The 26,999-nt window shown below is 41.0% G+C and overlaps 1 protein-coding gene across 2 annotated transcripts in view; it reads left to right on the top strand.

Annotated features, from left to right (window-relative positions):
- Positions 1-26,999, top strand: part of ZMAT4 (zinc finger matrin-type 4) — a 330,204-nt gene that overhangs the window by 183,261 nt on the left and 119,944 nt on the right. For both annotated transcript variants that reach the window (XM_081084533.1, XM_081084532.1), the window contains one exon: positions 2,549-2,705. In XM_081084533.1, the coding sequence (XP_080940659.1) occupies positions 2,549-2,705 (157 nt within the window). The remainder of the gene's footprint in view (positions 1-2,548; positions 2,706-26,999) is intronic.

Here is a 26,999-nt window from a genome sequence, read left to right as displayed (position 1 = left end):
AAGACTGAATTAGACAAAAAGTGATGAGGAAAGGCATTCCAGGCATGAGAAAGGCTTGAAGAAAAAAATCCACACAGATAGACTTATCTTAATGGTCTTTTAACCTTACAATTAAAAGGATGTAAGTCCAAGAGAAGACTCTGTTTCCTTGATTATAATACTTTTATTTTTATTTTTGGTCTGACTCCTCCAAGTCTCCTGGTCTCAACCTCCTTGGTAACAGAGAGCAGTGCCATTTTTATCTAATACAGAATCTAATATTTAGTAGGTTCTGAAAAATGTGCTGAATGAATCAATGACATAAATCCATTGGTCATTATCCACATTAAGGCCAATTCTTTGCCCTGGAAATTAGTTCTGAGTGTACTTCATATCGTGATACCAGCCCCTAATTCTGAGTTTCTGGCCTTTCATTAGAGCTCCAGCAAGACAAGGACTGCCTCCTGAGGACAGGTTTGGCTGCACTTTCACTGGAAGTAGCAGCAGGGATGTGCAAACTCCACATAGTTATAGACTGTGGGCTAAGCGTTGGCTTATGATCTTGTGCCTAATTTTAAGAAAAATTATATACCTTGATGCATATCATGCATAAATAGATCAGAAATTGGTCATTCAAGCTACTCCTTTCATTTTAACAACCTTTCTTCCATTATTTTTTATTTAATGAAGCACTGATTATCTTCTATAGCACATAATAGGAAAGAATTGGGTTGGGTCTTTCATCCCTCCTGGTCTATCACCTCCTCATTTACTGGTCTTGAACCCTTAGTAACACCACAATTTGTCATTTCCGGGTATTCCTGGGCTCTACCCCCTCCATGGGTTATGTGCCAGCTTCAGGGCTTGGTAGGAGAGGTAGGTGAGGAGAAGCCAACTCTCTCCTTTCCTGCCTCGCCCAGTCAGTCTTCACTGTAGACCAGACAAGGGTGTAAAAGTGTTTACGGCTTTTTTCTTTTTTTTAATGGGGGGAAAACTCAGAACATCTTGACTTTAAATGCTCAGCAAGGGCACACTCAGTGGGCGCAGCTTCAGTGACTACCCAGGTGCCCTGCCCTAAGGTGAGTCCCTTTCTAGGAGAGGACATTTGGGGGAGCTCCTTCTGTCTCCACAGGATCCATTTTCTCTCACTGACCACCCAAATCCCCAGCAGTACATTTCCTCACATCTCACTCATTAACTATAATAAAGGGGGACACTCTGAGGCTTAATATTCTAAGATCAAGAGGATATATTGCAGTAGGTGCGGCTTTGTAACTCCAAATCACACAGATTCCCTTTTGAAGTCTCTCACTTTCCCTCCTCCCCTGAACTACAGGCCAGCCCCTGGAACACACATCCCTCCCCCGCCACACTCACTCACACCCTCCCCAACCACCACACACCACTCCTCCCAAGGACTAATGCTAATTATCACAGGAATTACAGACTAATGTCTTAAAGAAGGAAGAGTTCGTTTTCTGCCACATAATTTGCAAGGCAATACTCTCTCTGCAGTCTGGACATCTTATTATTATGCAAAAAAAATACACAGTATAATTCTCTTTCTCCATCCCAACCTCACCCTAATCCTTCTCCCCATGCCATTTTAAATTGCACTCTCTGGGCTTGCTAGAAATAAGAGAAAGTCCTATTGTGGGGCCGGAGACTCATCCACGGCCTGCGCTAACAAAGAGATGCTTTGCTATTGCTGTTCCATTAAGGAATAGATTAACTCCTTATCTGAGAGTCCACTTTACCCTCAATTTCCAACTAGGCAGGAGGGGTGCCAATGGATTAATCTTCCCCTGGCAAAATATAGGCAATTGACGATGTGTGCACAATAGCTAGGTCACATGGTCTGACAAAGGATTTATTTTTTTCTGATTCATGTTTCATTTTCATCAAATCTTACAAAAGAATAAAAATCAAGCTGGATTTAAGTTTTTGGGTGTGTGGCATTTAACTAATCACCTTTGTGGAGAAAAGGAAAATTACACAAACTCACATAGAAAATTCTGCCAGCATGGTCATCAGAGCTTATAGATACAGGAGTTAATTACGAAAAATGTTCAAGCCCTTAAATAAATCTTAAAAATTCTCTTTGAACACGTGGCCCTGTAGCCTGGTGAGGCTAAAATTGGTCAAAGGCAGAGCTGAATGTCAAATGATAATTTCTGCTAAATAATTCAGGTCACCCGAACTCTGATATTTTACCTATTTTAATGAGTATAATGGGTGCAATTAGAGGCTGTTTTCCTCACGGCGCCAGACACAATATGTTCTCCCCTAATTGTGGGCTCCTTTTTCTTCTGGTAATTCCTATCTGAACGTTTGTCCTATATTCCCAGTGCCTGGCAGCAGCAGCCGCTAAATAAATGTGGGGTGAAGTCAGGAACTGAGTTAAGTTTTGATGCTTATCATGAAGCATGAAGAGATTGCAGAGCAAAAACCAGAGACATCTCCATAAGAAAGTCTGTGGTCAGTTTCATCTGCAACAGAATGGAATGGGAATAAAGACATCTTAGGACTTGGGCTTCTCTCTAATGTTATCTTTTTTCTCCCCTGGCAGGGAAGTGGTGCTGATATGGTTGATAAGAACAAGTGCTGCACACTCTGCAACATGTCTTTTACCTCAGCGGTGGTGGCCGACTCCCATTATCAAGGCAAAATCCATGCCAAAAGGTTAAAACTGTTGCTAGGAGAGAAAACTCCACTAAAGGCCACAGGTATGTGTGTGAAGCGCAATCGTGGGGAGATGCCGGAGTTCAAGCAGCGTGCCTGTCTCCTTAATTCTGCTCCCTCTTCAGTGGTGGCTGCCAGAACAGAGACTCATGGCAGATGTCCTTCCACACCAAAAGGGAGGGGGCAGGTAGACCTGGCAAACCTTACTGTCATGGACCGTTAAGTCCAATAGCAGGTGCTCATTCTGAACCTGGCTCCTTTAGATCTGTTAGCCGGCAGCTTGCAACTTCTGAAAAGCTGTTTACCTCCTGTAAGATGTTGTCTGTCGTACTTATTGTATGTTATGTAAGATATTATATCTATTATGCAAAGAACAGCGTTCTTCCCTAGCTTCAGTCTGCAATCAGTATGGTAACGGAGAGTGTGCTGTGTGTGACGGGTACATTCCCTCCCAGGCCTGTGTGGTGCGGGGTATCCTGCAGGGAAGAGGAAAACTGCAGTTATGAAAACCAGGTTTGTTTGCAGACAACTGAGTTGGGTTTTTTTTAAAGAAATTTTCTATTTAGAATAAGAAAATATAGATATGGTGTTTTAAATATAAATCTTAAATCCTTATTTTCAGATGTTAAATATTATTTGCTACAATTTTTTTAAAATGTAGTTTTTATTGATTTTAGAGAGGAAGGGAGAGGGGAGAGAGAAACATCAATGATGAGAGAGAATAATTGATCGGCTGCCTCCTGCATGCCCCACACTGGGGATTGAGCCTACAACCCAGGTTGTGCCCTGACAGGGAATCGAACTGTGACCTCTTGGTTAACAGATTGACACTCAACCACTGAGCTACACTGGCCAGGCTATTTGCTATAAATTCAATACTCCATTATGATTTTATTTAATTATTGAGGTAACATTGGTTATAACATTACATGCATTTCAGTGCTCACCGAAGGTCTAGTTTCTATCTGTCTCTGCACCTTTGACCCCCTTTACCCATTTCACCCTCTCTCTGCTCCTCCTCTGGTGACCACCAATCTATTGTCTGCATGCATGAGTTTGTTTTTTTGTATGTTCATTTTTTTTCTTCACATCTGAATAAAATCACGTGTTTTTTGTCCTTTCTCACCTTGCTTATTCAATGAGCATGCAAGGTCCATCAATGCTCTAACAAATGACAATATTTCATCTCTCTTTTTTAACCTATTAACTTTCACAATCAAAAGCTTACATATTGATAACATTTGGCCTTCTAATTGCTTAACTAAAAATTTTTTTCCGGAAGTCTATCAAAGCACAAAACTAAAAATACTGTTTTAATTTAATCAAGGTAGGCTATTTGAACAAGGCATATATTATGGTGAAGATGTTAACTAGAATAGGTTATAATCCAAAGAACTTGGAGGTGTAGTTTAAGATGTCTATTCTTTCAATGCAATTAAAATTTAGCAGTTCACTTTATCCTGCTGTCTAATGAATCGTGCATAAATCGTGGGTGTAATTCTTTTTTAAATGGTATTTTGGAATTTGGAGAATGTATAAAACAATACTTGGCTTTTATCCTCAGCAGTGTTTTTCTTAGGAGAAAGATCTTCTTTTACTTAGAGAATAGCAAGAAATCTTTTCACTGTATTTTTCTACTTAGTCTAACAAAAGAACATTTTTTTGCAAAGGTGGCTTTGACATTCAGATATAGGATAGGGTTGTGAAACATGAAATCTGGTGACAAGCTCAGCCTATTTGGGGGCATACTCTGTGTATGAGCATTTGATAAGCAACCACTTGATTGAAATTCCTGATTGTTGCTCTTTAAAAGGTTGGATACTCACCTTGTAACCTACTCCCCTTCAAATCTCTTAAAATAGACACCTCAAAAAAACAGTCCCTGGAAAATTTTTCTCTGTTTTCCAAGAATGAGCAACTAGCTCTGCCTCAGCAGAGGATTGCTATTAAATTTAAGTTTAGAGGTAGAGATGGAAGAGGAGCTGTACCATTGTTTATCACCTTAATTAGCAAATAGAGTCATTATTTCTGTAAAAAAAAATCACCACATGGCAAAAATAGTTCTTTGTGAATTTAAATATATCCCCAAGATCGCCAAGTGCAAGTGTGTTTTCCTGAATTCAAATACCCTCAGAGCTGTAAATAGAACTTGGCTGTAATTTGTTAGCTGCCATCAATATCCCAAAAGAAAAATCAAAATCACTTAAGCTAAAATCTTTATATAGTGCCTTTGCTCTGGTGTCCATAAAACTGGCCCAGTCTTCACTGTGACAGAAACCAGGTTGCTGGGTAGGGAAGTAGGGAATGGGGGTGGGTGGGTGGAAGAGCACTACTTGTGTGGGGGGCTGTGGGAAACAGCATTCCCCTTCCTCACCTTGATCAGAGTTCACAGGCTGCACATCACTGTTCTGAAGCTTGTCCTCTCGTCCATTTTCTTCTAACACGGCTCTGAGAAGAAAGAATCTTGAAAAGTGGCAACATCAGATAGAATTGAAGGGCTTGGGAAGTGAAATTGGTCCCTGGGCTTGGGTTAGTGTCAACCTAGCTGCTGGGAGTGAGCAAAGGAAAACAGTATACCTGATAAAGAGAGGTGAGTCCTTAGGTAAGAGTATAAACAGAGGGTAGGCTAGGGAGGTGTGGCACAGGATAGGGTTTGAGGGCTTGCTAAGGAGGGTAGAACCTAGCAATGGAGAGTCTGGGTACCGAGGTCCTGCAGAGATGTGAGCAGGGCACCAGCGTCAGGAAAGTCTGGCAGGTGGAAGCAAGGTCCTGGCTGCAATCATGTGGTTCTAGACCAGTGGTCGGCAAACTCATTCGTCAACAGAGCCAAATATCAACAGTACAATGACTGAAATTTCTTTTGAGAGCCAAATTTTTTTAAACTTAAACTATATAGGTAGGTACATTGTTATTAACTTAATTAGGGTACTCCAAAGGCTTAGGAAGAGCCACACTGAAGGGACCAAAGAGCCGCATGTGGCTCGCGAGCCGCAGTTTGCCGACCACGGTGGAAAGGAAGGAATGTTAAAAGTGTTGCAGAGCATCATTATTTAAGAGTACTGGGCTGGTCATCAGGCATAAGCAACATGTCAAAAACCTGGTTCCCAGACCTAGGATATAGGGGAGGGCTTGGTCTCAAGCACAAATTCAGTTACTACAAGTACAGGATCAGGACCAAGAGGCACCAGAAATGATACTCAAGCCACGGGATTCCTGAGCGTCTGTGTTGCCCCTTTAGCTCTTTACCTGTCATGGATCCTGCGGCCTGCAGCCCAGCCCAGCAGCAGTTCCTGAAAGACTTTGCCCTCTGAACTGTGGCTGCCCTGTGTACATCTAGGAACTGCTCTGCCTAATCAACCAGCTTGGCTTCAAATTACCTCTGTAATGAAAACAAAAGAAAAAAAAACACCCATATAAAACTCAAGAAAGTGAATCAAGATCCAGAGCAAAGCAATTCTCCAGCTCAGGTGTGCTGCCTAAGCTGCCCCTCCATGAATAATGGGCTCTTTGAACTGGAGTGTTTTCTGGGCAGGAATAATTGAAGCACGACTCATTGCTTCTCCTAGCTATTCCGCGTGTTGAGGGTGAGCAATTGGTACCTGTGAATCATTACCTTTCCTCTGACTCAGGGTGCCCTGGGCTCATGCATCAGCTGGGTATCCTGCAGAATTAGCTGTCATTTTAGTTGCCTTCTCCAGGTGGGTACACATTTACTAGAACACCCGAGTCACTGGAACAAAAACCAGTTTCAATTCTTGGTTAGTGTGTTTCAGAATCTGTTCTAGTTCATGCTATTCTAGATCCTGCTGCAAGATGAGAACGGGGGGCGGGGGGGGGGGGGCGGACTCTAGACTGATCGTGTTTTCCAGGGTCAGAAGACCTCAGCATGGAGATCTCGCCGAGATCAGAGGCCAGAGTGAGGTTGCCGTAGTCATGTCACACTACGAGGAGCATTGAGGGGAGACTCAGAGGCCAGAGGCCAGAGGCCAGACAATGAAGAGCATGAAAATCCTCTCATTGGAGGAAGAGTGAAGGAAGCGAAAGTTGTTAAGTATGGAAAAATGATTACTCAGGAGTAAATCATTTGGGAGACTGTCGTGAGGAATATTCATGTTGTGTGTGTGCGTATGAGTGTGTGTGTGTGCGTATGAGTGTGTGTGCACATGCATATATGTGCTTGGTTGCAACAAATATAACCAAGGAGTAAGTAGAAAATGAGGGAATTAGATCTGAGCTCAAGATAAGAGAGAACTTATTAATATTCAGAGATACTTAAAGGTAAAATGTGTAGCTGTGGGAGTTGCTAATCACTTGGCAGGGCATTTTTTGAGGGGGTTCCTGCATAATTAGCATACATGACATTTAAAGTCCCTAGATTATATAGTTAGTCTGGATGACATTAAATTCCTTCTAACCCTGAGATTCCCCTCCAGAATCTACAGGCTTGACCCACTGACATAATATAGCAGAAATAATACTGACCTGGGAGTCAGGAGACGGGAACTCAGGCTCTAACTCTGCCTAGTTATATAATCTTTAGTAGCTCTGCTATCTTTTTCAACCTCAGATTTCTTATCTGTCATTTAATTTGAATGGTGGATGAAGTGATCTTACTAACCCTTATCAGAATAAACAATAGATTTAAAAGCACTTTTGGGAGGTGGGGCCTGGGTGAAGGTAGGCAAAGGAGGGGAAGTGGGGGACATGTACAATAGTGTCAACAATAAAAATATTTATAAAAAAAGAAAATTAGAAGGTGCTCTGAGCATTTGGTAAGTGAGTTAATAAGGGATGTGGCTCCTAACATGGGCTGTTCACACACTACCTTGGGAATAGCACACAGGGACATTCTGTTGTGTCTCCTTGGAGACAGAGCTTTCTAGGATCCTTTCTATGAACTGAGGCGAGCCTGGCACTGGAGCTGCCCATTAGCGAGACAGTGCTGGTGGGCATGGGGAGCATAGACTGTGAATCCATGGGCAGGGGATGGCCGAGGAGACAAACAGGCTCTGACATTATGGAAACCTGTCAGGAGGGAGAGATAGCCACCAAGCTGGGGGCAGGACCATGGGTCTGGGCCTGGGGCCTGGCAAGTAGAGACCAGAGTAAGTCATTTTCTAGAGGGTAAAACAAGGAACCAGACCACAATGAGGGCCCAGAAAAGGGTATAGATCTCAGGAAATTGGAAGAGGCTCTGTTATCAGAATAGAAACGTAAGTGATAAAAGAGCTAGAAGCTTAATGCCAAACTTCAGAGATCAGTTCCAATCTTGCTCATTTAAGGCTGGGATTAGCCCCAGAGACCGCTCACAGGGAGCTGACTCTGGGTGAAGGTGAGTACTTCCTATAGAGTGGAGAGGATGAGCAACCAGACAGAGCCCTAAGCTTGTGCACTTCATGGTTGCTTTCCTGGGCTCCTGTGCACTGAGCTGTGTTTTTTTCCAAGTGGCTGCCTGGTTGACCTGTAAGGACATATTTAGTTCTGCCTTTGATGGATCCCCAAAGGCAAGATCACTGACTGTAGGAGACCAAATAGCGGTATCTAAAAAATCTCCACATCCTAATCCCCAGAACCTGTGAATATGTGTTTCATGGCAAGAGGAATTAAGGCTGCATATGGAATTAAGGTTCCTGATGTTTAAAATAGTAATACAATAAAATTGTGTTATTTTAAGGAACTAAATCTGTGGTAATTTGTTATAGCAGCTATCAAAAATTAATACAATGACCTAAGTAAATACTTGGCCAAATAGGGTACTGCTTCATGTGTATTTCACACATTTCCCCTTGGGGAAGCTCAAATTCCACTCAGGGAATACTGATGTAACTGTTGTCAGGGACTTACCTAAGGGCAAGACGTATATCTTTGTGTCATGGTCTTATTCCTCAAACACAACTGATTACTGTGCAATATTTTTGGTGACTGTTTCCTATGATATCCAGACTCGTTAGTCTTTCTAGTTCACAGGAGCTGCACAAGTTAGCTCTTCTCTATCCCCAACCCCATTTCCTCTGTCTTCTCAATACACACTCTCAAATGTACCAGTGGCCCACCGTGCCTTTCCTGCCGATATCTTACATCCAAGAGGCCCTTCCCTCTTCTTGTCATGGATTTCAATACCTTCCATCCTCCAAGGTTCAGTTCAAGTCTCAACCAGTCTCTGGAGTTCCTCCTGGCTACTAGAAATCGCAGTTAATACAGTGTGGGCTGTGAAGTCAGACATACCTGGGCCCCACTCTTCATTATCTGAGGACTTCACTTGCCTGAACCTCCTTTTCCTAATCTGTACAATGGGTGTAATGCCGTTACTTATATCAAATGATTTCCATGAAGATTACACTGGCTGATTAATAAATGCAAAGTGCTTATCACAGTGCCACAGAGTCAGAGTTCAGTAAAAGTTAGCTCTGTCCACTTAGGAAATTAAGCTATTTTTATTTACTCTGCTCTGAGCTCTGTGCTGTATAATTTTGCACTTAAAATATTATATTGCCTATCGTACAAGGTTGCTCCCGTTGGGTGAGTCTCCTGTCCCATGTGGTCTGTAAGTGCTCCTCATCTTCACACTGATTCTTCTGCTACATTCGGTACACAGCTGACTGCCATGTTCTTCTTCCTCACAGACAGTGACAAGAAAATGTAACCTGCTGTTCCCTTCCTGCCTGAGGATAAGTGCAAGTAACATAGGACAGGGCACAAGGTCTCAGAAACCTTGGGGAGAAGAAGAATTGAAACAGCCATGGAAATCTGCCAAATGAGACATTAATCCAGTGCGACTGGGCAGAGAGGGGAGACGGGTGGCAGCTAATAGGAGTGAGCAGGAGACCAGGTTTGAGCAGAGGTTAGGTGGGAGGAAAGGAGAAATGGTCTGAGTGCCTGAGAGGCTGGCCCCTGAGGCTTTGCATTGTGTGCCAGGGACTTGGATGTGTGCCGGGAAGGAATCAGAAAGGCGTTGGCCTGGACATCCAGGTGTGGACAAGCTGATGCCAGAAAACATAGGAGGGAGAAGCATGATCAGTGCAGAGGCTTGGGGTAGGGACAGAGAGGAGCTATGAGAAAGGAAGAGCAAACTCCTGACTGAGAGAAAATCAGGAATTTGGGAGGGAAGCTAAGTTGGGAATCCCAGGGGCATTGGTTATGTGAGATGGGAGCAAGGCTGAGCAAACTCAGAGTTCGGTATTCTGCCAAATCCATATCGTCTCTGTGACCTCAACTGCCCTGCCCTGTGTAATGCCATACAACTTCTAGCTTCTGACTCCAAGTTCAACAGATGCTTGCCATTCAGCTCCTCCAGGAGTGGTGCAGGAAGTCCTATCTGGCTTTAAATCAGGGATGGGGAACATCTGGCCTGCAGGCCTTCTCAGAAATCATTTATTCTGGCCCTGCCAAGGCATCAGGGGCAAGTTATTTAAATGCTTGACCAAATATAGCAGGCTAATTTTTAAGCTGATAATTTTGTATGGCCCAAGAATGATGTGATAAATATCCAAATGGCCCTTGGCAGAAAAAAGGTTCCGCACCCCTGCAGTGGCGCTTCTCACTGCATGGAGCCTCAACCAGCTGCAGTCCCACCAGGCTTTCTGGCCAAAGCTAGTTCATGCTCCATCCAGCGTGGCACCTTGTTGCCAGTTGACCACCCAGGACAGCAAATATTCACTGTCAGGGATAGAAGCAGCTTCTGCAATTTCCTTATCTGGTACCTGCTTTAAGAGAGTTCATAGCCTGAAAATTTCATTTCATTATTTTCTTAGCTCAGTTCCTCTCAACAAACACCCTGTGATGTGGGAATACAAAGGTGGATAAGACGCCCTTGCACTTCTCAGGTTTAACATGTAGGAGGAGGGAACATCTGCACCTGACTACAATACACAACACACCATGAAGATCTACAAATACAAGAGTATATTGAAGAGCTGTTAAAATAACTGCACTTCGCCCTAGTTGGTTTAGCTCAGTGGATAGAGCAATGGCCAGCCTGAAGACTGAAGGTCCCAGGTTTAATTCAAGTCAAGGGCACATACCTGTGTTCGGGCTTGATACACAGTAGGGGTCGTGCAGGAGGCAGCCAATCAATGATTCTCTGTTATCATCGATGTTTATAACTCTCTCTCCCTCTCCTGTCCTCTCTGAAATCAATAAAAATATATTAAAAAAATTAAAGTAACTGCACCTGGAAAGTTCTGAGAATAATTTATGAAGAGAGTTGTTTACGTAAGGCCTTACTAACTATATAACTTATGGGGATTTGTTAGGGCGAGTTCTCAATATCTCATAGGAATCCTATATCTAGAGCAAGGTTTCTAATCTCAATAGTATTGACATTTTTGACTGGATAATTCTTCATTGGGGGGTGGTAAGCTGTCTTGTGTATCACAGGATGATTAGCAGTATCCTTGGCTTCTCATTTGATGTCAAGAGAACCCCTCTAGTTTTAATGATAAAAATGTCTCCAGACATTGTCAAGTGTTTCCTGGGGGGCAAGGCTGTCCCTACTTGAGAACCAGTGATCTAGAACAGGATACACTTAGCAAACTGGGGCCTGAGGACTACATTTGACCTGCTGCTGTATGTCAGAAAGCCAAAACTCATTTTTATGTTTTATATGGTTAAAAAAATTAGAAGAATGTTTTGTGATATATAAAAAAACATATAAAACTCATACTTCTGTGTCCATAAATAAAGTTTTATTGGAACACTGTCATATGCATTTGTTTGCGTTCCATTTAAGCTGCTTTTGTGCTACAATGGCAGAGTCGAGTAGCTGTGTCAGGGAGCCTAGAGTCCACAAAGCCTAAAGTATTTGCTACATGGTCCTTTATATAAAAGGTTTGCTGACTCCTGATCTAGATAATGAATGATCACGAGGGAGAGGCATCAAGGAGAGAATGGAAGGAGTATGGGTGCACATATAAAATGGAAGCATTTTCCAGGGCCATGCACCTTTGAGAAGCTGGGGTGGCACTGAGATAGGGATTGGTGTATAGATGAGACTGGGCACAGAGAAAAGTTAGAAGGATGTACCTTGGGGAAGTACCTTAAGACTAGATAATGAGGGAAATCCAGTGGTTCTCCCTTGTTAAGCATGGAGAGGCCCTCCAGAGAAGCTACAAGATTTGAGTGATAGCAAATGTCTCAAGTAGGCCTAAAATTCAAAACATTTATGAAAACTAAATAGAGGAAATTATAACCAGATTTTGCCATAATCTTAATACGCTTCTATCTACTGATTGAAAAAAATGTATATGTTTTTATTGACTTTAGAGAGAGATGAAGGGTGTGGGAGAGACATAGAAACATCAATGATGAGAGAGAACATCTATCGGCAGCCACCTGCATGCCCCCTACAGCTGGGAATCAAACTGGCATCCACTTGGTGCGTGGGTCTACACTCTCAACTGAACCAGACCAGCTGGGCAGTAGCTCCTGATTTTTAATTCTTATTTGAAGTCTGAGATCCAATCTGTGTTAGTTTCCCATGGCTGCAGCCATAAAGTCTCATAAATTGGGTTGCTGAAAACAATAGAAACTCATTCTCTCACAATCTGGAGGTTAGAAGTCTTTGCTCAAGGTGTGGGCAGGGTCATACTCCTTCTGAGGCCTCTAGGGAAGAATTGTTCCTTGTGTCTTGCTACCTCCCGGTGGCTCCTTCCTTGGCATTCCAGTGTCACTTCAATCTCTGCTTCCCTTGCCACTGTCCTTCTTCCCTGTGTCTCAGTGTGTGCTCTCCTCTACTTATATAGACCCCTGTTACTAGATCAGGCTCGGAACTAATCCAGTATGAGTCAACTTTGCTTAACTAATTACATCTGCAAAGACCCTATTTCCAAATAAGTTCACATTCTGAAATTTCGACTGGACATAAATTTTGGGGAAACCATTTCAACACAGTACATAAGCTATCTTCATTTAACTGATTGCAGCTGATAAGGGTCACAGACCTCAATAGCATTCTTGCTGGCTAGTGATATTTTCCCCTTTCTTTTTTCTTTACTTCCTTTTTTTTTTTTGATAAACCCATATAAATAAGATCGTTGGAATAAGAATGAGACTGAGTTCTTACTCCAAATCCTAAAGAACATCCTAAAAGAAAATTTCATTTAACTATTCTTAATAATTTTTTTGAAAGAAATTTGAAAGCCTGGGGGGTGGGGAAAGCTTTAAATTACAGATATTCCTCATTGTGTACTATTAATCAAAGGAAAATTTAAGATTACCCATAATATAAATGGTTATGTACTATATTTATGATTAACAAGAACATTTGTCTGTGACAGAGACATTGCTCATCTGAAACCCATTTGCTTTCTACATTCCCCAGGCTTCCCGTTGATTGTGTTTAGGTGTAATTTGCATTATTTTAAGACTAGCCAAGAAGACAGCAGAGAGCCATTCAACCTACATTAGACTTCGCAAGACAAGAAAGATGCCTTTATTGTGATATTTTGGTGATGTTTCTTATTGTAGGATAGTCTAATCAGGTCGATACACTGTCCTTTAAAGTTACTGTTTCAAATATAAGCTTTTATGAATACTTCTATCATTCTTAACAAAACTGGATATTGAGCATTTACCTTTATATAATTCCCAGCAATACCTTTTCCTTCATTTTTGACCCCTATGAGTTTGAACTTGCCTTAGCAGAGTGTAGGTTTTAACATCTTTTTTTTTTCTTCTCATTGCATATTTATTTATTTATTTATTTATTTATTTTTATTGTTTTATTGCTTAAAGTATTACAAAGGGTATTACATATGTGTCTCCGCCCCCCCCCCCCCCCCCCCCGCCCTTGACAATCCCCTGGCCTCCCCTACCCCGAGGTTTTAACATCTTAACGATGCTAGAAGATGGATAGCGGGCAGTTCTGAGGTCAGTTGCTAAGGCATCACAATACCACCTCTCAGTTGATGACTGCACATAGAACACCTCCGGGCATATAGTAGGCATTTAATAAATATTTTTGGATGAGTAAAAATTGGAAGCATGCATTAGAATAATGATAGACATTTATGTATCTAAATAGTTTTTTATTTTCAAATTAAGTTACTGTGGTTTCTTAAATTTCAGTTAAATAGGGTGATCATAGGTAGTTGTTTTTCATTTTTACAGTAAGTATCATGCCTGTTCATTTGCTAGACTTTTAAAAACTCCTTTTCTCCTGATAAAATATAGAATAATGTAAAGTATGAACATAAGCTCTAAAATCATACCTAGTTTTAAATTCTGGATATATCTCTTGAATCTTTACAAGTTATTTTAACTCCTCCACCCTCAAATTCATATTTTAAATTTATGGGTATTTACATTATATCTATATCTATACTCATAAAGAGATAACATGCTAATGCTCAATACGCCGTAATGGTAACCACCAGGTCATTATCATATTAGCTGGGGCATTGCTCCTGGGACAGGGTGGAAGCAAGGAGGCGCCCAGAGGAGACAGGACGATCCCATGCCAGGGAGGGCAGGGGTGAAAGCCCATAGCACCCCCCTCACCCTTTCTTCGCCACCCACCGCTCGCACTCTGAGTGCCCTGTGCCCCACCTGCCAGGGGAAGGAGCACAGTGCAGCAGGCGGAAGCTTCCATACTCTTCTTTGGCGCCATGATGGGGCGGAGCTGCCACATTGCTCCAGAGACAGGGTGGAAGTGGGAGACACCCAGAGAAGGCGGGACCAGCCCTAGGTGACTAGAGGGACTGAGGGCGGGGCTTGAAGCAGCCAGAGAAGGCCAAAGGGTTCGGGGGCTGGGCCAAGCACGCTGGAGCTCTGCATGGACAGGTTCAGGTGTCAAGGCAGGACTGCAGGTGGGTGGGCTGGGCCACGCTACATGATTTGAAATCACGTGCTGGGCTCCTAGTCTATATATATAAAAACCCATCAACCAAACAGAACGACTGGACAACCAGTCGCTATGACACGCACTGACCACCAGGGGGCAGACGCTCAATGCAGGAGCTGCCCCCTGTGGTCCGTGCGCTCCCACAGGGGGAGCACCGCTCTGCTGACCAGGATGAGCAGCACACCCACAGCAGGAGCAGCCACTCAGAGGGTGGGTCCACAGCCGCTTGGCTGACCAGGATGAGTGTGCTCCCACAGCGGGCAATCCCTGCAGGCCACACCCCCTACCAGTGCACAAATCCATGCACTGGGCCTCTAGTATATATATAAAAGGCTAGTATGCAAAGTGTCCCCTCGGGAGTTTGATCAGGAGACCAGGAGTTGGGTTGCTCGCCATGATGTGCTCTGACCACCAGGGGGTGGCACGGAACATGGTGGGCAACCAGTGGTGGTGGGGGGGGGGGGCACTGAGGGAGTGAGGGAAGGAGGAGGCGGGGAACCTGATTGGCCCTGATTGCCAGCCAGGCCTAGGGACCCTACCCGTACACAAATTTTGTGTGCTGGGCCTCTAATAATTATTATAATAAAGGAGAAGATGTAAGTAAAATACATAATATAGTGCCTGCCATATGATTGAGTTGAATGAGTATATTATTTTATGTAAATGTATGCAAGTGTATACATACACACAGACAGTTGATCCTCATTATTTGAAGATTCTGTATTTGTGAATTTACTTACTTACTGAAATTTATTTGTAACCACAGAATCAGTACTCATGGCATTTCCATGGTCATTTGTAGACATGTGCAAAGTGGTGCAGGTCTTGAGCTGCTCCATGTGCAGGTTCTCAGCTGAGGTTGACAAGGCTGACTCTACTCTCTCTTTCAGCTCTCATACTGCAAACAGTGCCCTTTTTGTAATCTATTTAGTACCAGGTTTTTAAAATTTTTGTGTTTTTTGTTGGTGATTTTGCCATTTTAAATGGCTCCCAAGGACAGTGCTGAAGTGCTGTCTAGTGTTCCTAAGTTCCAAGAAGTAGTGATGTGCCTTACAGGGAAAACAAGCTCATTCCAGGCATGAGTTATAGTGTTGTTGGCTTTGAATCAAACATATATTAAATCAAGTGTCTTTAAACAGAAGAACATATAAAACAAGCTTTTATATTGATCAACTGATTAAAATGCATGACCATAGACTCACAGGAACCTAAACCTTGAACTTCCCCAAGAGCAATGGTTCAGTGTTTGCAATTTGTGTTCTTGGAGACTTTACAGAAATACCTACCATGAGTAGTAAGAATTAACTGTCTACATAACAAAACTAACTTTATATTTATAAAAAATAAGTTTTAAAAAGTCTGTTTATCTCTCAACAATGAAATAAAAATACATAATATTTTAAAGATCCTGGGATGTGGTAAAACTGTATTGAGGAGACTGAATGTAACCTAATAATAAAATCAATTATCATAACTGATAATTGTAGAGATATGTTATCAGAAGCATCACATTTATTGTTTCATTTAATCATCATAACAAACACAAAGTATAAAGTATTATGTCTCTTTTACTGATGAAGAAAAGGAGACCCTGCAGAGTAAAGTAACTTGCTTGGTGTTACATAGTAAAATATATAATTGGAGCTTGCACCCAGGGCTTCTGATTGTACATTCTAGGACCTTGCCTTGATTTCTAGATGTTGATGGATATTGCTTCATAAAATGATCTATAGATTTTTGCTTGCCTAATGAACAGTACCATTCAAACCCCAAGGTTCTCACAAAGATGACTGGAAACAATAAAGCAACAAAGACAGATATTTAGAAACCTTAAATCAAGCTTTTCTCATTTGTAGGAATAGTGAACAATGTGGGAAAAGGGACAGATAAGCAATGATCTTGTCAACTCTGCTTGTCTTCCGTGTAAGTGTGTTTAGTGTATATTTCTCTTCTAAAATCTTGTTGGTTTTCTTTTTTTCCTTCGGAAGATGAAAGAGACAGAGCTTCAGAACTTTTCTATAAATTTCTATCTCACACAGAATTGCTTATTTGATGTTTCTGTTGAATGAATAAAGGTTTGTTTGAAAGTTACATAAATTCAAATTTTGAATAATACATGCGCTTCAGGTTCAATCAACACCTTGTATTTGCATATAAGATTTTATGTGCCATGGCATTTCTATCATCCGATTCAGGTTATTTGGGTTGCCAGGCATGATCTGTCTAGATACTTATTTTAATAGATGCAAACAATAGTTTGTCAAACAGGCAGCTCTTCATAGTGATGCATTTCCTTTGAAATTAGGAAAGTTGGCCTGTTCTAAGGCATCATCTCTAGATCAATGCATTTGTTCTGATGATCTCTTTGGCTTTTTGAATGCTTATAAATACAATAAAGAATAGATTCATAGAATTGCAAGCTAGAAGGTACTTACCAATCATTATTTTAATCATTTAATTTTCCCAATGATGAAACTGAGGCCTAGTGAGGTGAAATCATTTGCCCAAGGTGACACAAGTGGCTGGTGGCAAAGAGACTTCTGTTGAAGTAGTGTTTCCATGGCGTCACCCTGTCAGAAGAAACCACATCAGCCTGGCCATTGACAATTTTACAGGGAACAGAGTTTAAATGAATTAACAATGTGAGCAAAATTCTTTTGGTCACTACTTCTGTACAGTGGATCAAAAGAGGCTTTGGACAATGATTAGGTCAAGGCTACTATCTAATTTCATATTTGACTAGAGGCCTGTTTCAATGAAATTCATGCACCGGTAGGGTCCCTAGGCCTGGCCGGTGATCAGGGTCAATCTGCGGGGCAACTGGCAGGGCGATTGGGGGGTGGGGAGGGTCCCTGCTAGCACCCACCTTGGCTGGCCTGGGGCCTGCAGTTTGGGGCAGCTCCTGCATTTAGTGTTTGCCCCCTGGTGGCCAATGACCATCATAGCAACTGGTCATTCCTCTGGTCATTCAGCCATTCGGTCAGTTTGCATATTAGGCTTTTATTATATAGGATGGTCAATAAAACAAAGGATCAATGATTAGGTAGAATAAAAGATTTTAACAATGAGGCTATTACCTAGGTCCATGGTCGGCAAACTGCGGCTCGTGAGCCACATGCAGCTCTTTGGCCCCTTGAGTGTGGCTCTTCCTAAGCCTTAGGAGTACCCTAATTAAGTTAATAACAATGTACCTACCTATATAGTTTAAGTTTAAAAAATTTGGCTCTCAAAAGAAATTTCAATCGTTGTACTGTTGATATTTGGCTCTGTTGACTAATGAGTTTGCCGACCACTGAGTCCTAGGTGATTTTCACAAATCCTTTTAAATACCATAAACTCAGTTTTCTCTTTTGGGTGATCAAAGAGTGGAGTAAGACAGTTAAGGATTTCTGAAAGCTTTATGATGCAGTTATCCCTTTATTCTAGAGTGTTCTTTAATACATTTTTATGAAGGAATATAGTAGAAAAATAAAATAATCAATTTCCTGTGCTTACTCTGAAACTGTGAATAGCAGATGTAGTTAAGGCTTGGAATCTGTACACAGAATGCATTGCTACTCAGAAAAAAACAGAGTGAGAGATTTTCTGGCAACAATTCTTGCCATCTATTAAAAATAAGAACCTTAAAACTGTCTAGTCTATGAAATTGAAAAGGCACTTGTAAAGTAAACGTCTCACCTAAAATAATTGGCAGTCAGTGTCCCAAACTACATTATCATCTTTTGAAATATCTATATAAACATCAGCCTTAAAAGCTTGCTTAACGCTTAGTTTGGTTTCTTGAATAATCAGATGCAAGAAGTATGAATTACTGGATAGCACTTGAGTACAATAAGTATCATGTTTATTTATATATTTGAAATCAATTTAAATTACATTTGTCCTCCAGCCCTGATGATTGGTTAGAAGGCCAGTCTCAGTCATTCTCTGGGTACCCTATCCATCTTTTGGGTCATACAAGGGCCTAGAGGCATTAGGTATCCTCAAAGAAGCCTCTCAGCCTCTGGGCTCTGACTACTTTATAACCACCCAGATGGTGTTGTGTGCTGGGTGTCCACAGGCTGGCAGGGAAGCCAGGGCTACCTCAGCATGGATCTCACTCACCGTCTCCCTGGGCAGGCAGTCCTGTTTCTTCAGGTCAGTGACTTCCATTGATGGTCCCATCTCGTTTGTGCCAAGCTAGGCTATGGAAGAGAAGGCCAAAGCCTCACTGTGGACATTCAAGGCCCCAACTTAGACATACTGGTTTTAAGATGTGTAGATCTCTATCCATTCTTGCAACCCTCTTTTTTTTCTGGGCCCTAATATCAAGTACACCCCTCTGTAAACATTCAGGCCCCTTTGTCTCTCAGAGAGCCCAGAAAAAAATGCATTGTTCATTCTCTTCCGAGGGTAGGAAAAACCAGATCTCAGGGCTTAGCTCTCAGTATAGAATTCAATGGAAACTCCTCTTATTTTATGAAGTGAGTCTATAGGAAAATAAAGCCACTAAGTAATTTATCAATAGCCACTTCTGCTATATAAATTGTCAGGTGACACAGAAAAATGACATTCATGTTTTCTTACTCTACTTCCAGCCGTCAGAGAAGCCGTGTCTGTTGTGTAGGATTTTCTGCTACGTGACTTTTTTCGATTGTCTGCTGAGCACACACTAGTTTATGGCTCTCATTATAAATCCATCCAAGGTTTTCCAGAGGATTTATGGCCATTTTGATGCATTATTAATTGCCAATTAATAATTACATTATTATTATTAGTGATATTAAAGGGCACCAACTAAGCCTTGGCAATTCCTTTTGGAGGAAGCCATTCTTATTGTTAGTGATATTAGCTAAAGACAGATATGGGAGTTCTGAGTGCCGTCCTCAAAACTGAAAGACATGAAGGTCTTTGGAAGCTAGGGGTCTCAGCCAATTGCAGGCATGATTGCTGTTCTATGCTACCTGTTGAGACCACTTAATTGAGAAGCAGGAGATTGGGGTTAATGGAGTACTCATGAATTCTCTCTGTAATTATATCTTGATTAGTGCAAAGTGCTAATCATTGGCATCTTTATTTTGCTTTTCAGTCAACAGAGCAGATGAAATCTCAATATCTGGACCTTTCATTTCCAGTTATTAAATATAATAAAACAAGAGTGCTGATGGGCAGGGAGGAAAGAATTGACTCTGGCATATACATGAATATTTTAGTTGATCTTAATGCAAATGCCAGGTTCTTTTTAATCAAAATAAGTCAGAAAGATGTCCATACCTTTGATTAATTATGATGATTTAATCTTCAAGAATGTTACTTTTTTAAAAGTTATGTTTTATCTTGAGGCTGAGATGTAGAATGAGCTATACGTAGAAATTCACAGACTCTTGATTTAACATCTTATCCATCTCACTATCCCAGTAAAATTTCATTTAATTCTAAGTTCCAGCTTCTGGTGTGGTTTAAGTGCTTTCCCCTCCACTGTTAGGTATTAATAATGCTCACATTCTACCAACCTTACAGGGGCAGTAAGCATGTCTCGGCATCATGGACCAGCACCCTCAAACTCCCTCTCTTCTAGAGGCCTACCGTTCCAAGCTTAGTCTGCTTCCTGTGTTTAGCAGCTTTGGAAAACAGCTTGCCATCAGTCCAAATTCCATAATCCTCTATGTGTCTCAAGTGTTATTAAGTCATATTTTTGCTTCCTTTCTTCTGTCTAAGTATTTCCAAGTCCTTTAACCATTACTCATACATCTTTCCTCCCCAAGCCATCTCTCTGGCTCTTCTGTTATACTTCCTTTATTCTACAGCACATCTGTTTGCTATAGTAACTGCAGACTTATGGCCAGCTACGTGAACATTTCACTACCAGTAGATGAGCTTTTTTGACTTCCTCTTGCCAGAGGCAGAACTAATGTGTGTGGGACAGTGGAAAAACAAGGGGGAGGAGTTAGGAAATCTGGGTTCCAGTCTTAGCCTTCTCTGTGGCCAAGATGCTTGGGAAATAACTTTTATCAAGCAAGCAATTTTAATCCTCACAGCAAAGGTCTGAGGTTGAACCATTAGCCCCATTTTATTGTAGGAAACATCAGTATAGTTAAAAACCCTGTGTTTTGTTTTGATTTTATTTTAAAACCTGAGTTATTTTCTCTAGAACTATTGTCTCATGATTTTTTTTTTTAGGAAGCACATAATCTTCTGTAGAATTAATACAACATAATAAAGTAGTTCTGTGAAACTATTTAAAATATTTCCATTCTAGATTTCAAGCTCCATGAGGGCTTGGGTGGTGCTGTATGCCTACTGTGGCAGCACATACAGTTGAAGGAATAACACATAAAAACACAGATGCTTGGTAAGATTGTCATAAAAATGAGGCCCATCACAGATGGTATCCTTTCAGTCCATGGTTTCCAACACTGTATACACACTAGAAGTACCTGAAGAGCCTTAAAACTTATCATTGCTCATCCCCATGTCAAGGGATTCTGATTTAATTGGCCTGGGGTAGAGATTCTGTTTAATCTCTCCCAGCTCAATCTAACCCTCAGCCAGGGTTGAGAACCACTGAATCCTAATTTCAGTGCTTTTGAAATTTATTTTGCATATGAGCCAACTTACATGCTCACAAATGTAGATTCTCATCCAATGGTGGAGGGCTGGACCTGAGATTTTCATCTTTAATAAATTCCAGGTGATGTGGAAGCTCTTGGTCTGTGGCACACACTGACCAAGAAAGCCTGAAGTGCCATCCTCATTGGCTGTTAATTTAAAAATTCTTCAAAAGAAATAATTTATATTCTTTCTCATGCACTCGCTTTTGGCGGTGTCTGCTTGGCAGTGAAGTGTGCAAATTGTGGTCAAGCCATAGTTAAGCTAATGATTATGGATGAAACATTTACATGATTCAGACCCTGGGAAAGCTTCTGTTCCCCCAGGAACTGAATTAATCTAATGATTTTCTAATGCTTATCTGCAAAGTCTTATCTAGCCTAAAACAGCTTCCTTGTTTGCAACCATCTTCTGCCCACCAACCTCATTGCTCAATATGAGACGTAGTGGTGTAAGGCAATGGTCTTTAAACTCTCAGGAGAACCTTATTGCATCGGTATTTGGTACTCCGGATTCTCTTGATCCAAGTGTTGGGAGGCAGCTCACATGATGAAGCACAGCAGCTCCCTCTGTCTCACAATCTGACCTCAGGAAGTTCTCGAGCGACTTTGAGGTTTCATAGAGCTGACTCAGAATAGCTCCAAACCTTCAGATTTAGCCGTTTCTAAGTGACAGTTAATATAAAGTACTTTATTTCTAGATTAAATATAAATAGATCTATACAAAGTATGTGCGTAGCTAATGGGTTATTTTTTTTAAACGTATTTTTATTGATTTCAGGAGAGGGAGAGAGAGTTAGAGACATCAATGAGGAGAGAGAATCACTGATCAGCTGCCTCCTGCACTGGGGATCGAGCCCACAACCCAGGAATGTGCCCTAATCAGGAATCAAACTGTGACCTCCTGGTTCATAGGTTGATGCTCAACTACTGAGCCACATTGGCTGGGCTGGACTATGGGTTATTAAGGTAAATGTCATTTTCATGGATAGATGTTTATGGTAACTCACAGGGTAATCAGGAGATCCCTTTTTGGGGGAGGTACTCTGGCTGATTGGTGAAGAAAAGTGTAGATGCACACATTTTACTCAGGGACTAACTTCCTTAAAATTACTTCTAAAGTTCCAGCTTCATTCCAGCCCAGGCCAAAAGGCCACCTTTTCTCTCTGTCTTCGTCTAAACCCAGCCTGCACTTTATCTTCCGCTGAGCTTCTGACACTGATCACTCCTCTCATCTTTGAATCTTCTATAAATATTCATAGGCTGTAAGAAATGGTCCGGGAAGCTGGCTCTCTAGTTGAATAGCTGATGCTGCTGGATAAGTAGTAAATCATCCCCACCCCTGGATTAGGTGAAGTCAGGAAATAAAGGCAGAATGAAAAGAACAAAAGCTAGTATCAGATCCCAGGTTTCAGCTCACCAGCCCCCCTCACAATACTGCCTGTGATCTGGGTGATCAGCCCTCCAGCTCACTAGTCTAAGCATGACACCTGCCGGGGTGGCAGTGAGTCATGAGTCCCTGGCAGGGAAACCCACTCTGGTCTTTTGAAGCTCTGCTTCTTGTCTGAGGTTTATGGGAAAAGGCATTTCTGGGAGCACCCAATTAGCAGGTCATCGATTCTTGCTCAAACATCTTATAGTAAGATGATGTCATAACTGTTAGTGTCCAGACAACTTAATAAGTGTTTATGTCCTAATAACTTAGCAGCCATCTGAAAAAATAGTACACATAGACTGAAAGAAAATTTAATATTTGTATTTCCTCCTTAAGAAATCATATTGGGCACTGCCTAACTTCTCAAATCTTGAAATTAGGTGGGACATTGTCACCTTTATTTCCTGTTCCTCATTTATTGGCTGGATGAATTGGAATAACACAGCAGCCTTCAATAATCCAGCTTCACAGGGAAATTAACTCATTGGAGCATCTCATATTGAAACTCAACTACCTGGAGATAGTGGTTCCCATGGTGTCTGAGAGATGTAACTACCCTTTCCTCAGAATTTTAAAATATCTTAGGGATCTCCTGTATATTCATTGCACCATTTCAGTGCACTTCTGTGCAGAGTTTGGGAACTGTTTGGCCAAAAAAGCCAAATATTTTGACACTGAACTCAGAGGGAGTAAAGCACCCTAACTGAATATTGTTTGAAGACGGAATGCCATGAACAAACTACAGACGAATCTCAGAGATATTGCACTTCATTTCCAGACCACCTCAATAAAACAAGCATTGCAATAAAATGAGAAGCAATCTTTTGCTGGTGGAGGGTCTTGCCTTCCATTTAAAACAACAACAACAACAACAACAACAAAAAACACCACATTTGTGAAGTGAATAAAAAGCAAAGTGTAATCAAATGAGGTATGTATGTATACCCACAATGCAACAGCTGTTTTAAAGAGACAGAAAGGGTGCTATCATATCATACTAGCTGGATGTCCTAATGTAAAACCATGATTCCTTCTCTTACATAGATAGCTTTTGGGAGAATTAGCTTCTTCCCTTATTCAACAAGAGTTTTGGTTGTGTGTGTGTGTGTGTGTGTGTGTGTGTGTGTGTGTGTGTGTGTTTAGCACATGCTATGCGCCAGGCTCAGTTCTGAGCACCTGGGATACATCAGTGAGCAAAACAGATAAGGATCCTTATTCTTGTGAATCTAACATTTTGTCTCTCTGTTTTCAATGACTAGAAGAATGGAGAGCAGCATAGCCTTTGGGTTCATTTTATATGTGTGACTCTCTGTGTGTATAAAAGTTGATGGGAGAGACAGAGAGAATGATGAAGCACATATGGCAAAGTATTAACAATCTGGGGCCTGACGGAAGCGTACAGATAAGTTCTTTGCACTATTCTTGCATCTTTTCAGTAAATTTAAAATTACTTCAATTTTTAAAAAAATAAACAAATAAATAGAACCAGAAAATATTAAAAATGAAGTATTTCCCATTAAAAATGAGAAAGTTAGAAAACGACTTTTATCTTTTCTAAAGTTCTATTTAATGGCATATTTTCAAATGATTAGGATTCTGCAGAAAACAGGCATACTTAAGATGTTTAGAATCTAATCAGCAGCTGAAACTATAGGGAATTATTCTATATTAATGAAAATCAATGATCTATGAATACTATATTAATGAAGACTGATGATATATGTATTTAGTGTGAGTGAGAAAGCAATTCCTGTTAATGGATTGATTACGTTTAGAGTGTTGATACAAAATTGAGTTGGGATGATGTTTCCGTTAGGTCATCTCATCTTTGTTTACTCTCTGGAAGTGTTTAATGGCACATACTTTGGAGCATGGGAAATTTATTTAATTTCCTTTATGGCATAGAAAAAAATAGCACATGCTTTTCTCCCCCTCTTATAGCCTTGGATAACAGCATTTACTTCCAAGCATATCATATGAGAAGAGAGATTCTTTATTTTATCATAATAATTAGAGCCATTTTTGGATCTGCTATACAGTGGAGAAATGGCTTTTCCCTGTATCTTTTAGAAAAGTGGGCGATATAATAGGGTCTTTCATATCATATTCTGACTAAGCCAGCATTTTCCCAGCCAATTTCTCCCCCAAATCAACAATAAATTAATAAATAAATCATTGCAAATAAAATCTTCTGAGATTTAATTTAAGACCTAGTTGTGGCACCACAGTCCCCTAAGCATGTTGTCTAGACTTTGCACCAAAATAAGTTAGCATGAAATATGACCCATATATAAGTGATAAAATATAAATGTTCTCCCTCTGCAGCAATGAGTATATATTTATGAGTATAAAATGAATCACCCAGAATCCACAGCTTAGAAACAATTGTTGCTAAGATTTTCATTTATGGCCTTCTAGTCTTTACGTATAGTTGCATGTGTTTGTATAATTTAAAAATAAGTAATTTGGTTTGTACCCTACATATACTAGTAAACCATATCATTTTTAAAAGACTTTTTTTCTTGATTTTTAGAGAGAGCAGAAGGGAGAGGGAGGGAGAGAGAAGCATTGATGTGAGAGCAAAACATCAATCGGCCACTCTGTCTGGGGATCAAGGCCACACCCAGGCATGTGCCCTGACTGGGAATCGAACCAGCAACCCTTCGGTGCATGGAACAATGCTCAACCAACTGAGCCATACCATCCAGGGCTAAACCATATCTTTTAATTTACTTTATATCCCAAACATTTCAAAAAAACAAAACAAACACACACCACAGATTTTTTATTACTCCCTGGTATTTCAGAGTATAGATGTACATAATATCTTTAATTTATCATCTAATTTATTTTTCTCCTTTTTTTAAAAAATATATATTTTTAAAAAAATATATTTTATTGATTTTTTACAGAGAGGAAGGGAGAGGGATAGAGAGTTAGAAAGACATTGATCAGCTGCCTCCTGCACACTCCCCATTGGGAATATGCCCGCAACTAAGGTACATGCCCTTGACCGGAATTGAACCCGGGATCCGGGACCCTTGAGTCTGCAGACTGATGCTCTATCCACTGAACCAAACCGGTTAGAGCTAAAAAATATATTTTTATTAAATTCAGGGAGGAAGGGGGGGGGGGAGAGAGAGAGAGAGAGAGAGAGAGAGAGAGAGAGAGAGAGATCAATGATGAGAATGAGAGAGAATAATTGATTGGCTGCCTCCTGCATGCCCCCCCCCCCCCACTGGGGATCAAGCCAGCAACCCAGGCATGTGCCATGAGGGGGAATCAAACTGTGACCTACTAGTTCATAGGTCAATGCTCAACCACTGAGCCATGCAGGTTGGGTTCATCTAATTTATTTTTAACCCCTTAAAATAAGTTTTAATGAAACCATTAAAGATTCAAAATTTAGCTTTCATAAGTTATTTATTAAAACATAAAAATCCCCTGAGTTGATATTTACTGAAATTCATTAGTATATTTTTTCATTAATTCTTCACATGATTTTTGAGTATCTGCCATCTACACATCCTTTGTGAGAGATACAAAGAAAATCTACTTTGAGCCCAGACTTTGCACAGTTTGCGTTGAGCATTTTTCTGCAGGAAACGTGGGCCTGTTTGGAAACTGAGTTGTCAATCTATACTGACAGCTGTCTCCTCAGGCCAGTAATGACTGACCCAGTCAAATTGAACTCTTAACAGCATTTGCAGAAAAAACAGTGATACTTGCTGAAGAATTCCTACTGTCATTGTTATTTTGATTTAGGATAGGAAAAACAGAGGAGGGACGGCAGTTTATCAGAGGGACTAGAAATCAGAAAAATTATTTTAGAGACAGTGCGTATTTCCAAGTAATCCCCACTGAGAACAGGTGTTGAAGCCTAGAAAATGTGCTCTGACTCTACAGTTTATCTGTATGTTTATCCGGCCTATTGCTTCCTGAGCGTCACAGGAAGCTAGTTGACAGTGAAATACAGTGTTGGTCTTCCAGTCCCAAGGTCTGGTCTTTGCTATTTCCTTCGCTGCTTTTTATTAGGGGGGCTAATACCAATTGATTTACCCCCCTCCCCCAAACTTCAAGCTACCCTTTTGGTCAAATGGAATTTGAGGGCAACTAAAGAAAATACATGAAATAGATATAATGTATTAATTGCAGAATATCACACAACTTAGGTTAATTTGTATTATGGATATGAATGCCTTAGGTGAGAAAACCACATCCTTTCAAATGGGTAAATTCCTTAAATTATTTCAAAAGTTCCCAAATCCTTTTTGAGAATGGGATAATTTTCGTTATCCTAAAACCTAGAAAGCGCGCGCGAGAGAGAGAGAGAGAGAGAGAGAGAGAGAGAGAGAGAGAGAGAGAGAGAGGATGTTAGTAGAAACCCCAGGTGTGGGGGTTGAAGGGTACTCCATGTCCCTGGTTTAGAAGATAGATAGGTGGGTGAGAATCCCATTGTTTGCTGACTGTTACCATC

Source organism: Myotis nattereri (assembly GCF_964212035.1).
Source record: "Myotis nattereri genome assembly, chromosome: 2".
Lineage (NCBI taxonomy): Eukaryota > Metazoa > Chordata > Mammalia > Chiroptera > Vespertilionidae > Myotis > Myotis nattereri.
Note: the sequence above shows the minus strand (reverse complement) of the source record. Positions and strands in the feature narration are given on the sequence as shown.